Raw genomic sequence first — 14,024 nt, forward strand, 5'->3', positions numbered from 1 at the left:
CGTAGCCATTGCTCCGAGCGCGGCCGCCTGAGGGTGTCGCCGCCGCCACCACGCAGCCCCGCGCGGAGACTCCCCGCAGAGGGAGCGCGCAAAGGGACGCGGCCGCGCAAGAGGGAAGCAGGAAGACGGGCGCGCGCGTGTCACTTTGTATCCTTTCTACGTCTATGGGCCTCCCGAAGCCGCGGTCGTCACTTCCGCTTCCCCTTTGGAGACCGGGAGAGTGGCGGAAGGCGCCCCCTGCTGACCACCCCGCCGGCGTTCCAACGGGAAGCGGAAGTGCCAACAGATGTGTCCCGCTACGCGGCTTCTCGCGAGGCCCTTGCGTCCAATGGGAGCGAGCTTCCGCCGGAAGGAGCTGGGGTAGAGAGCGGAAGTGCGGCTGGAGACTTTGCCGGGAGGGTGGCACGTGGGGCTGAGCGAGGAAGCGAGTTTTCCCTCCCATGGAAGCCAAGCGCCGACGGAGGGGACCCGCAGGCGGAGGAGGAAGAGGCCCCGGGAAGAAGAAGCTGGCCAGGAAGGCCGAGGAGGGTGAGGCGGGGGCGGGAAACGGGCCTCCCCTCCGAGGGCGAAGGCAAAGGGGTTGGGGGGGGGACGTGGGTGTGTTTTATGGGCCCCTCCCCTCCCTCGCATCGCCCGGGTCTGGGGAAGAGATGAATTCTTGTTGGGAGTTGGAGGTCGCTGGCCGAGATCTTGCGGAGGCTTTATTATTATTATTATTATTGCTTTGTGTACCATCTGGTGGAAAAGTGCAATACAAATTTAACACATACAGAAATAATTCTGTGAACCGCCTTCAGACCTCCGGGTATAGGGGGGTAAAGGTAAAGGGACCCCTGACCATTAGGTCCAGTCGTGGCCGACTCTGGGGTTAGTAGATAAATTCAAATAATAATAATAAGCCCTAGGCTCTGTGGTTTAACCCACAGCACCATCCACATCCCATAATAATAACAGAACACCACAATTTGTAGTCCCTCTGATTTTATTTTTTAAAAATCCTTTCTTCACCGTAGCAGAAGTAGTGACAGCGTTTTTGTTTGCTGTTTTCTTTCCAGCATGGCAGTATGTCCACTTGATCCAAATTCTGTTCCCGTTAAATAATGTATCCTGTTATGTATTCTACGTTTCTAATGATGAATAGACAGTGTGGAATTTGAATTCGTTCTCACAGAGGGTGGGCCATTTTCTAGTCACCATAATTATGTGAAGAAACCTGACTTGGAAAGTGGAAGACTGTGTTTTGTTTTGTTTTTAAAAAAATCATGTAGGCACTTTTTATTTATTAAATTAAGGTATGAATGTATAGAATCAATACAGTTCCCTACCCCCAGGAAGTGACAAGCCACATGTTTCATATAACTGTTTTAACATCACTGTTACAAACAAAGTGGAAGACTGTTTGATGTGAAGATGCCCACAACACTTCCCTGTACTTTAGCATATAATTCTGCTTTAAGCACACCAGTGGCAGGGATAAAGGGTAACTCAAAATATATCCGTTGGAAAAAAGTTCTGTCATATTAGCTGTATGCTATGTACTGTATGTAAGTCCACCGAATGGTAGGGATTGTTAGATAAAAACTAATCTAATAATCAAGCGGTTTCTACCAAAAAAGTAATTTAATTTTATTTTTTACAAAATATACAAGTACATTATGCGTTTTCCATCTTAAGGTTTTTGTCCCATGTTGCCTTTTGCTCTTCCATTTATGCTCCCTGAATTGAAATTTCAAAGTTGGACTGAGAAGAATATAATACATATTGAATACAAACTGATCTGTTGTTGATTTTGTGAAATTATCTCTTTTGAAAACTTGAAATAGATACTGGTCCTCCAACCAAATTAAATAGAAAAAGTGGTGAAGATGGCAAGCCGAAATTTAAACGTAAGAAATTTGAGAGAGGAAACAAAAAGCCTGGTAAAACTGGAGTGAAACAATTCAAGAGTAAACAACCATCAGAAAAATTTACCAGGAAGCGCAAACTTCAAGATGATAAAGAAGGAGGTGAGAATAATACTTGGGTTTGTTTAAAGATATATTGATCAAAGAAAGATAAATGTCTCAGTGAATCTGCTACTTTTAAGATATTTGAAGGCGTCTACTGTCCACAATCTATTGATGATGTGACAGGGCCTTCTCTGCCCTTGGCCCTGTTTGTGGAATGCCATCCCCATAGAAGTTGCCATTTTTTTTGGTGCCAGTTCAAGACCTGTCTTATTTGCTCAGGCTTTTGAGTATTTCATCTAGTTGGTTTAGCTTACTGAGTAGCTTTAGTTGTTCCTATTTGAGGTGTTTTTATGGTTTTATCACTTTGTATTGCGTGATTTTTTTAAATTTAAGTGTTCCAATCCACTCGGGTACCTATACAGATGATGAGCTATAAGTAGTTTACATCTTAATGATGAATGTTTTCTTTTAAAGAATGTGTGAATTGTGACCAGCCTGCATGCTGTAGATTCATCTCTGCACAAAACTTGCATTTAGAGCTGAGACAGTGGTTTGAAGCAGGGCCCCACAGTGCTATGCTGGCCTTGGTAGTGAAGTAAAACATTGTGGTTCCTAGGTCCCGCCCAGCGTTCAAATTAGCCAGGCGCATTTTGCACCTGGCTATTGTCCACTTGCAACCAAGTGAAGATGCCTGGGCACCAGGATGGTGCCTGACGTCTCCACCATGTGGGGATCATTGGATCTGACCTGTTTTCACACACTAACAACACATCCTGTAGAATTCTATCAGTTATATGTTATCTGCAGAAGGAATTTCAGAAATCAAACTGCTTTTTCTGTGGCGCCTGAACAGGAGCAGTCACCATTATGAAAAAGATGTTGGAATAGGCCGATATATATGTGGACTGTCCCTGGATCACGTGACTTTTGTTCTTTAGGTTCTCCAAGCTCTTAACGCTGCTCAAGGTTGTCATCTGAACTAGCCAGCTGTTTAACTGAGAATCAATCACAGTCAGTCCAGCCTTTGAAAAATAAGACTTTAGAGCTGTCTTGCCCCCAAATGGCAGCTAGACATTCCATTTGGGTGGCTGTAAGCTTGATTTAGGGAGCCATTTAGGAACCTATCTGAGTTTCTAACACTGACTGGTAGGTCCCACTCCCTCCTAGCTTGGCACCGGGGGCGAGGACGGGTCCTGCCTGACTTTCTTGCAGGGAACTAGACAGTTTGGCTGCTGCTTGGCTTGTATCTTCTTCGTGCCTCAACGACACAGCAGCCAAACCATCCCAAGCTTTCCTCCTAACATGGGAGTGAGGAAAGGTGCAGCAATAGCCATACAACTCCTGGAATAATACCCAGCCAGTCACGATTTTGGCTCCAAGGTTGACGGCGGCACGCTTGCCATTGTAAATGTAGCAAGGATGGATGGTCAGGAGCATGAGTTATGAGCCTGAGGTTCAGATTTTAGTTACGTCATGAGTTTTCAGAGCTTGCCTTGGGCAAAACCCACACCTGTAATATCAGGATAAAATGGGTCAGAGCTCCATGATAAAGAGCAGGTGTATGGAAAAGGTTGCTAGTTCAACCTTTGGCATTTGGAGATTAAGGAAAGGTGGAGAGTCACTAGAGAGCCTTTGTCTGAGTCTACTCTACTGGGCTATATGTATCCATGGTTCAACTTGGTATCATGTAAATGAGCAAGCTGCTGTTTCAGAATAAGCTGTAACAGTTTTTAAAAGTTGGTTCTTTCCTCCAGACTGACATTCTTGGAATTTTAAACAGAGGCACAGCTGACAAAAATTGATTAGGGAAGTATTTATGTCGGAGAGGATCCCATGAGCAGAGCAGTCTGCATCCAACAGTTGGCACTATTTTTTAATTAACTTGTGTGACGTTTAATGCGTCTTAAAGTGTGCTACAAAATGAATGCATTTTTGTCATCAGGGTCGGCGCCTAAGAAGCCTAAATGGGACGACATCAAGAAGAAGAAGAAGGAGCTGAAGCAGAGCCGACAGCTGAATGACAAAGCCAACTATGATGCGGTGCTTAAGGGAAAGCAGATTTGGGAATCTCTGAGGCAGTAAGAACGACTTGCGCTGCACGTTCCTGAACTTAACACTGAACTTGTTTTTCCTTCTCATGAAGGAAGAAAATTTGTCCTGCCTTAGACTTCAGTATAATGCACACACAGACATGGTTTATTGCTGCAGTTGTCTGTGTGGATTATAAAACTGAGCCTGTACGTCAGTGTTTTAGGTTCATTAAAAAAATAAAATCGTAACTAGATGAATATGTGTCCTTCATTAAAGCATGGATAAAGGATTACATATTACAAAAGAACCTTTGGACAAAGAGGCTACCTGCGAGTTGAGCACCCTGCAGTGTTTGTCACCTGCTGTTAAGTGTTTGGCTTAAGTGTAGAACCCCAGGCCGCCTCCACACCTTGCTTTTGCAGTGCTATGATGCTGCTTTAAACAGCCATGGCTCCCCACCAGCTAATCTGGGGGCTGTAGTTCTCAAATTGGTTTGACAACCCGTCCCTCTTCCCAGAGAACCCTGGGAATTGTAATTCTGGGAGAGGAGAATAAGAGTATCGTGGCAACGCTCAGCACCCTTAACAAGCTACAGCTCCCAGAATTCATTGGCAGAAGCCATGCCTCTTTCAAGTGGTTTTGCTTTAAAAGTGTGGTGTCAAATCTCTGCTCAGTCTTAACTCACTAAATGGCCTTGGGCAAGTGGGAATCTCTTCACCTAATCTGCTTTACTCGGTGGTTGTGAGAGCTCTCCTCTCCCCCCTCAGCCATCCATTGCGCTGATCATGCTGCACTCCACTCTGCTACCAAAGTGGCAAGGATCTAGTCATGCAGTATAGGGGGTTGGACTAGATGACCCTAGGGGTCCCTTCCAACTACAGTTCTTTGAATCTGTGCTGTGTTTCACTAAAAGGGTGGGTGCCCTTATCATTAGAGTTCCCAGTGGAAGGTATACAGCACTGTGTCCTCAATAAAGTTGGGCAACAAACGTCTTACCTGCCATATTCCCCACCCCAAAGAAAAGGTTTTGATTGTAGTAAGGGAATGAGTTTTGGAACAGACAATAAGCAAATACTGTAATCTGTTACGCTGCTCTCAGTTGCTTCTGGACAGCACTTTAACATGTTAGTCTTCCAACATTAGATGCCAATTAACTTAAAGTACAAGATAATTCAGTTACTGTTTCAAGAATAATAATAATAATTGTTGCATTGTCTTAAAATTTTCTTGTTTTTGTAGGAAAAAATGTGAGAAGGAGAAGCGGGAAAAGATGTTGAGTGAACTCCAAGAGCTGCTTCGTGGGAAAATAAAAAATGTAAGTAGGATAGCAGAATAGAGTGAAACATGACTCTCAAATGGCTGGACTTGTTGGGGTTTTGTAATGATGGAGAAAGGGCATGTCTGGTTCTGCTGCGCCTCCATGTGATGGGGGATGGGGGGGCAAGTGGAATGTCTGTTCCCAGGCCCAAGGGTCATCCTAACAGTTCATCTACCTGTTGCATCACCTGCCAAGTACCTCAAAGGTCTCCAAGCCCAGGACACAGCTTTTCAGCAGGTGCAAGCAGCAGGAAGAGGAAGCAGGAATACAGTGGTACCTCGGGTTAAGTACTTAATTCGTTCCGGAGGTCCGTACTTAACCTGAAACTGTTCTTAACCTGAAGCACCACTTTAGCTAATGGGGCCTCCCGCTGCTGCTGGGCCGCCGGAGCATGATTTGTGTTCTCATCCTGAAGCAAAGTTCTTAACCTGAGATACTATTTCTGGGTTAGCGGAGTCTGTAACCTGAAGCGTCTGTAACCCGAGGTACCACTGTATCCCATTCTCTGGATCCGTTCATTGTATTGTCTTGTACTGGAATGCTTCATCTGTTTTACCATCATCATTAATGTATTATTTTTATTTATTAAATTTGTATACTGCCCTATGCCTGCAGGTCTCAGGGCGGTTCACAGGATAAAATCACAATATGAAAACACAAAACAAAACAACCCAGTAACACCCCCCCCCCCCAGAATAACCCTCCAGAATCGGATCCCATGATGCCTGGTGCACCTTGTAAGGAAATGTGTTGCAAGTGTTTCTGTTACGTATCTATAATAATAATAATGCAGGTTGTAGGAGCCCTTGGTTGTAGGGACGCAGGTGGCACTGTGGGTTAAACCACAGAGCCTAGGATTTGCCAATCAGAAGGTCGGCGGTTCGAATCCCCGCAACGGGGTGAGCTCCTGTTACTCGGTCCCTGCTCCTGCCAACCTAGCAGTTCGAAAGCACGTAAAAGTGCAAGTAGATAAATAGGTACCGCTCCGGCGGGAAGGTAAACAGCGTTTCCGTGTGCTGCTCTGCTTAGTCATGCTGGCCAAATGACCTGGAAGCTGTACGCTGGCTCCCTCGGCCAGTAAAGCGAGATGAGCACCGCAACCCCAGAGTCGGTCACGACTGGACCTAATGGTCAGGGGTACCTTTACCTTTAGGAGCCCTTGGAATGCCAAATGCTGGAACGGTAAAAAGTACAGGGGCATTCCCCCCCCCCCCATTGGTTTAGTTTGTTTACTTGTCTAATGCCAGCACACTCATACGGTTCATTTCTTTGGGAGTGTATTATGTTTTGGCAGCCCCAGTTAGCTGCAGACAACTTTTAGGAATTTTGTTAAAGCCAACCGTGAAGATAAATCTGTTGAAATGCAATGCTGCCTAAATGACTTAGGGGGAATGATTCATCTCAAGGGAACCATTTATCTCCACAGATGGCGTTTGCTCACGATTCGACCCGCGTCATCCAGTGCTACATTCAGTTTGGCAACGCAGAGCAAAGGCAAGAAGTATTTGAAGAACTGAAAGGTACAGTTTCCAGAAATAAATGGCTTGCCTTCGGAGCTCTTGGTGTTTACAGCTTCTTATGGTGGTTTCTCATCCCACAGATTGTTTCACCGAACTAAGCAAAGCCAAGTATTCCAGAAATATTGTGAAGAAGCTTCTTGCCTATGGGTAAGTATTTCCTTTTTCTATGCTTCTCTCCACTTCTGAGGGAAGTCAAGCCAGAGAACGGAGTGTAAAGGAGAGAATGAGGGAGCTGGACTGTGGTGCTTGGCTTCAAATCCTTGCTCAGCTTACTCTCTTGTGTCAAAAAGATGAAATGGGCTTAGGCAGAACGCGATGTGAAGGGAACATTATTGAAACCCACTCCTTCCTTATGATGATCCCACTGAGATCATGGCACTGCTCTGGAAAATGCTTGTGTGTCTAAAGTCCTCTAGCTCCAAAAGACAAAGAAATTGGTTTCGTCTCTTCCTAGCCACTGGATACTACTGATGTCTGTCCCACGTCTGAAAAATGCCAATTTGGTTGATATGACTTGGATATATGACTCTAAAGCAGCTCATAGCATGATCGTATGTTAAAAAGTCATGCCATGTCATTTGTAGGCAACTTCTTTTTTTCAAAAAAATTTTTATTGGTTTTCACAACATTATAAACACACAAACACATAAGACAAACAAACATAAATCATAGCCTTATTGAAAATTACACTTATTAGCATTGTTAAGTGACTTCCTCGCTTCCCCTTGGTTGAATTTCATTGCATATCCTTTTAACGGTTTTCCAAATCGCAGTTCTTACAAAATTTAACTTAAACATTAACATCCTTAGATCTTCAGATTATGAAATTAAACATGTTAATTCATCCCTTAACATAAATTAAATCCTAAACCAACTAAGTATCTGCAAGCTGTTTTCACTTAATTTAACTTAACATATTTAACTAAGTAATCATTAAATTTAATCTACTCTTCCTGATACTCCTCCTCCTTCTGGTCGCGGACTCTTCCAGTTAGGTTGGCTAGCTCCAGAAAATCCATCATCTTCATCTGCCATTCTTCTACCGTTGGTAATTCTTGGGTTTTCCACTTTTTACCTAACAAAATACAAGCAGCAGTTGTGGCTTACAAAAATAATTTAATATCTTTCTTGGGAAATTCCAAACCTGTTATTCCAAGAAGAAAGGCCTCTGGTTTCTTTATAAATGTATATTTCAACATTTTTTCCAATTCATTATAAATCTTTTCCCAGAAGTCTTTCACCTTGGGGCAGGTCCACCACATATGAAAGAATGTTCCTTCCTTTTCTTTACATTTCCAACATAGATTGTCACAGTTGTCATATATCTTTGCTAATTTTACAGGAGTCAAATACCTCTAAAACTTAGCTCAGTGCATGAGCCTCTGCTTCTCCCTGAGTGCCAGGAAGCCCTGGAGAGGGTCAGGATTTGTACCAAGCAACCAAAAACTAGGGTTGGCTACCAAGCAGATCCAAACTGTCACTCAGTGATTGGCCTGATTCTGGCGTCTCTCTCTCCTACGAAACTTTGTATATTAATACACATAAGACACTCACACACAGTGAGATAAAACGTGGGCTGGATCCAGACTGCCTTCCATGAACGGAATGGCTCTTCCAGTTCACAGAAGGCTTCTGATCCAGCAGAGGGATCCGGCTGTCGCAGGAAGGGAAGGCAACGGCTGCTGCTTCATCCCTCCCCCTGCAGAAGAAGAAGAAGAGGAGTTTGGATTTGATATCCCACTTTATCACTACCCTAAGGAGTCTCAAAGCAGCTAACAATCTCCTTTTCTTCCCCCCCCCACAACAAACACTCTGTGAGGTGAGTGGGGCTGAGAGACTTCAGAGAAGTGTGACTAGCCCAAGGTCACCCAGCAGCTGCATGTGGAGGAGCGGAGACGTGAACCCGGTTCATCAGATTACAAGTCTACCGCTCTTGACCACTACACCACACTGGCTCCCAGCACTATTCCACAGGGTCCCCCAAAGGAAGAGGAAGGTGGCAAAAGTTGCTGCTCCTTCTGACAGCTCAGTCCCCTTGCTAGTGGCGGCAAAAGTTTGGATCAGAGTCTTTCTTTTCTCCCCACCGTTGAAAAAGAATAAAAAATCAGTTGTGTTTAATAAGTGATTGCTCAAAGTCTCTGGTCCGCTTTTCTTTTCCGACTTTTGAGCCGCTATCCGTGTTTATTCCTGAAACAGAACGAAGCCACAAATTGCAGAGATAATCAAAAGCTTTAAAGGCGAGGTCAGGAAGATGCTGCGCCATGCGGAAGCGTCGGCTGTGGTGGAGTACGCCTATAACGACAAAGCCATTTTGGAGCAGAGGAACATGCTGACTGAGGAGCTGTATGGGAACACATTCCAGGTCTACAAGGTGGTGTATCGAGGCAACTTTTTGGCAGCTTTCCCCCACAGTATTGTTTTTAGATTTTAGATACTGTGTGCCGTGGGAGAGAAAAGGAAGGGTGGCGAATGGGAAAGGAAACACAGTGGCACCTCGGGTTACAGATGCTTCAGGTTACATACCCTTCAGGTTGCAGACTCCGCTAACCCAGAAATAGTGTTTCAGGTTAAGAACTTTGCTTCAGGATGAAAACAGAAATTGTGCTCCGGCGGCACAGCCACAGGAGGCCCCATTAGCTAAAGTGGTGCTTCAGGTTAAGAACAGTTTCAGGTTAAGAACGGACCTCCAGAACGAATTAAGTTCTTAACCCGAGGTACCACTGTACTGCTGTTTTATTTCCAGAGCTGGAGCACTGAATGTGGGCCCCTCTGTACATGCAGTCAGTGCTGTTTGTGTCTCGCCCCGACAGAATTTCCTTCCTATCTTTGAAGTCCTTCACTAGAGCAGAGCAGAGCATACTTGGGGCTAAAGGATATCGTGTCTTATCTACACCAGGAAGAGGTGGTCTTGGGAATACCAGCTTCGCCACTATGAAAACTAGGAATTCTGTTTATAAGCAAACCTGCCATTCCCGTGATTCTAGTTAACATCTTGATAGCTTCATTAAAACTGGGATACATAGCAACCTGATCCATAGATCTAAGCTAGCTGTTTCAAAAATGTATTGGCATCTGAACACATGTTTGCTTGGTCCCTTCTCTAGGGGTTGACTTTATTAAGAGAAGTTGGTTCTGCTTAAATGACAGAGGCCAACTTGAAAGACCTGTCGCCACGTTTTAATTTGTCTGGTGTGAAACTCTGAATGCAAAGGCTTTATAGACAAAAATAGGTATTTGATTCCTGCAGAATTTAGAGATCTCTGGAGAGCATTGTTTAAGTTGATTGGTTTGCAATTATTGATCATTCAGGTACAGTATAAAGAAGTCTTACAGTTGAACTTGCTATACAATGTTTGACTTTTGACTTCAGTTTGAAATTGTCTAGTTCCATGCCCCCCATTGCCGTTTTTAAGGATTTAAAAAGTAATCATTAGCTTACATTTGAAAGGGAGTGGTTTTATTAGGAATTTTCATGTTTGAAAATCTGGATAGAGCCATTCCAATTCCTATTAAAAAAATAAGCTCAATGAAGTTGTTTTAAAAGCTTTGAAACCACGAATACTAATACGCTATTACTTGAATTCTCCTTTCATTATGTGCTGCATCATTTTCTCTTAAAGACTCACAGATCACACATTGTGGATATCTTTAATGAGAGACCAATTAACAGGAGTTCCACTTTGCACACTAATTAGAAACTGTCTTCTTTTGGAAATGGTAGCTCAAAGTGAATGTAAGAAGCAGTTATACCTGCTGTTTTAACCCTTTTAAAAGCTGTGCATGAATAGGAGCTACTTCAGCCTTTTTAATAGGACTCTTTTGCAAATTGCACTGTGATCCTTAATCTGCTTTCAGAGAAGTCAGATTTCTTCACTACCAGATTTGTGGTGCTGATGGGCACTCAGGTGCAACCGCCGGCTCCTCTATCAGTTCAATTTCAGGCACAGCTGCCCTGGTTCTGTTGGGGATGTGTGAGTAGGAAGCCAAACCCTGCATTGCTCTGAATTGGGATATCGTAGGTTTGACCATCTGAATGAGTCAAAGTCTCTATGCTGGAACTGAGAGGCCACAATAAGGCAAGAGTATCTTGTATTTCTTCAGAACAAAAAAGGTTGTACCCAGTTAGGATGGATCTTTGCAGAGCACACGTGAACAAGATTATAATGGGGCAGTTCTCCCTTATTTCTAGCCCTTTTTATTATAAAAAAAGTATTCTCTGTATAGGTAAAACTGGATGGAGCAAAAAGGTCAAAAGTGAGGCTGGATGAATACACAAATGCAGTGGTTACATACGCTTCAGGTTACATATGCTTCAGGTTACAGACTCCGCTAACCCAGAAATAGTACCTCAGGTTAAGAACTTTGCTTCAGGATGAGAACAGAAATCGTGCTCTGGCAGCGCGGCAGCAGCAGGAGGCCCCATTAGCTAAAGTGGTGCTTCAGGTTAAGAACAGTTTCAGGTTAAGAACAGATCTCCGGAACGAATTAAGTACTTAACCCGAGGTACCACTGTATAATGAATTAGTGCATTTCCCTTCTTTTTGACCCAATTACAGTATTAAAATAGGCAGGCAGAGCATTTGACACCTATGTGTGTGTTTCACCCTTTAGTCGCATAGTTTTATACACCTTGCTTTCTCTCCAGCCTGTCATTATGTTTCATCAGGACCTCTAGTATGTCAATAAGACCAGGTTGCAAGATAAACTCTCGCAAATGTATCCTTGGAAACGGAGTGCAGTTCAGGCTGTACATAAAATGTCCTTTGCTGGTCACTAGGTACAAAATGCCTTTTGTCTAGATCTTTCTGGAGACTTCAGTTCCCTCTTAAATGGTTAAATAGTAGGTGCCAGCTGGACCGTCCTTCACAGGTCATCTGAGGTCCATCACAGGGAAGCCAGTGGCTTATCAGAGGTGCTGTCTGTACGGAGCCTCTCAACTGAGTCTAATGAGGTCACAGTGTCAAGATACAGTGGCAGACTTGCTTTATACTGAAGATTCTTCATTGTGCTTTTGGCTCTTTAATGTCATTAAAATTCAGCGTAGCGGCTTTTCTTAAATTTCAGTCATCAGAACACCCAACTTTAGAGGAAGTGTTGAAGGCTCAGCCTGAGAAGCGGGAGGCCATTCTGGATGAAATGAAACAGATCCTGACTCCAATGGCGCAAAAGTAAGGGCAACAATTTAGCATGAGGCGTATCGCAGCCAACTGTGTAGCACTTCTCTTAAAAGTGTGTTCTCATCCCTTTTAACGTCTCTTGAGATAACTTTGAAACCGTTCCATTTTGAATGCAAACACTTAAGCTGGTGAAAGCCCAGCAGATCTTTCCAAGATGACTTATTTAATGTGGGAACATCAAAGGCTCTTCAAAAACAAAATCAGTCCCCAGTGCTTCTTCTTGCCTTTTGGGTCTCTCTCTCTCCTTAAAAGCAGGAGTGGGGAAACGGGGACCCTCCAGAGGTTGATGGGCCCCAAATCCTGTGATCTCTAACCATTGACCATTGGGTTGGGGCGGATGGGACTTGTGGTCTGCTAACATCTGGACAGCCACGGACTCCGTGCCTGAGAGAGGGCCAAGGAGACACATAGGAACGCAGCCAAGTCCTGTGCACAGATTGGTTCTCTGGCTTGACAACTAGCCTGCTCTGGATGCAATGCAGATGTATCTATAACTTCCGTTACAATTCTCTGCACATGCAGTTCCATGTCATGGTATTATGTAAGTACAGACTTCTGTTTGTTTCCCCCCTGTTTCATCTTGCAGGGAGGCTGTGATAAAGCATTCGTTGGTGCATAAAGTCTTTCTGGACTTCTTTATCCATGCTACCCCAAAACAGAGATCGGTAAGTATTGGCACAGCTATGGGTTTTGATCTGGTTTCATGTTAACAAATAAACAGTACAAGTGCATGCCAGGCATGTCTACTCCGCAGAGCTGTGTCTCTTAGCAGCTCCTGTGCCTCCTCCGCTTGCTGGATTAGGAATCTGAAACATAACGAAGGCACTTCAGAGGATCCGCGTGGTCTTGATGGGATGCGCACCCTTCCCACTTCCTGGCACAACTTGCCAGGCATCATGTCTTGAAACAGGATAGGGCTGAATTAGGGTGCTCAACTCGGTTTCTTCCAGCTGCATTTGCATACCTGAAGTTAGACATTCTTCCTAATTAAATGCTGGTAGCCCTGTGATGATTGTGACCAGAGCACACTGTTCTTTGTCGTGCCAGTGGCTTCGGGCTTCTCCTTTTTAGTTGCTCTTGTGTTACTCTGGTTCTGAGAATTTGAAATACTTTCCATTCCTGGTTGTAAGGAAAGATAACGCAGGCCCACAGAGCTGATCAGAATAATACCATTTATATTATGGTAGTTGATTTGTGTTAAATTCATTAAAACCATCTCCTTAAATCTGTCTAGGAAATGATTGAGTCAATCAGAGAATCTGTAATCTACTTGGCACACACGCACGACGGAGCCAGAGTCGCCATGCATTGCCTGTGGCATGGAACCCCCAAGGTTTGTATGCAGAGTTCGTGTAGATCAAATGAGAATTGGTGAGACCTTTCTAAAAAGTTTCACTGGGGAGCCTTTTCCCTCACTACTTAGCTGTGCCTGACTTTGGCAGATGTGATTGTGAGACATAAAAGAATGGAAATGCCCAACCCTTTCGTTAGAATTAGTATCTAAAAAGTACTAAGGAGGCTTTATGACTAGCCTTGCGCCTCAAATGAAATGACAGTGCTTATCATGGTGCCTTGGCAAGCATGCTGAAAATTCAAACTTCAGAGAGAGAGAGAGAGAGAGAGCTGTGCCTTCGTTATGTAAATGCTTAAAGCTGAGACTTGTACATAAGCTGAAGTGCTGTCAGGATCTCTTCCAGGGCTTTCCCAAAATACTGAAGACTTGCAGGCTGGTTGCAGCACCCAGCTTGCTTATTTTGCATCCCATAGGGCAGGGATGTCCAAGTGGTCGACTGCGATCAACAGGTCGATCTCCTGGTGCTAGCAGTAGATCGCAGGCTCATTTTCCTCGGGTGGGGGGGAGAGCATCTATCCCCACCCACTCACTGTGTCCTTGATTTGTGCATGATTGCAAAGATGGAAGAGGGAGTTACTGCAGCCAGGTTTTTTACGTGATTAGCAATGTCTGCCATTTCCCCCCACCCAAAGCAGCAGAACTATGGGGTTTCCCCTTAAAAAGCTGAACTGCTTT

General features: G+C 44.3%; 1 protein-coding gene across 1 annotated transcript in view; it reads left to right on the forward strand.

Moving 5' to 3' along the window:
* The first annotated feature begins 346 nt into the window (after positions 1–346).
* Positions 347–14,024, forward strand: part of PUM3 (pumilio RNA binding family member 3) — a 28,892-nt gene continuing 15,214 nt past the window's right edge. Inside the window, exons 1-10 of the mRNA XM_080987812.1 lie at positions 347–528; positions 1,824–2,006; positions 3,892–4,027; positions 5,220–5,295; positions 6,725–6,818; positions 6,899–6,965; positions 9,015–9,189; positions 11,883–11,986; positions 12,582–12,660; positions 13,230–13,328. Coding sequence (XP_080843938.1) covers positions 441–528; positions 1,824–2,006; positions 3,892–4,027; positions 5,220–5,295; positions 6,725–6,818; positions 6,899–6,965; positions 9,015–9,189; positions 11,883–11,986; positions 12,582–12,660; positions 13,230–13,328 — 1,101 coding nt within the window. The 5' untranslated portion in view covers positions 347–440. The remainder of the gene's footprint in view (positions 529–1,823; positions 2,007–3,891; positions 4,028–5,219; positions 5,296–6,724; positions 6,819–6,898; positions 6,966–9,014; positions 9,190–11,882; positions 11,987–12,581; positions 12,661–13,229; positions 13,329–14,024) is intronic.

The sequence above is a fragment of the Podarcis pityusensis genome (assembly GCF_964106645.2).
Source record: "Podarcis pityusensis genome assembly, chromosome: 17".
Classification (NCBI taxonomy): Eukaryota; Metazoa; Chordata; class Lepidosauria; order Squamata; family Lacertidae; genus Podarcis; species Podarcis pityusensis.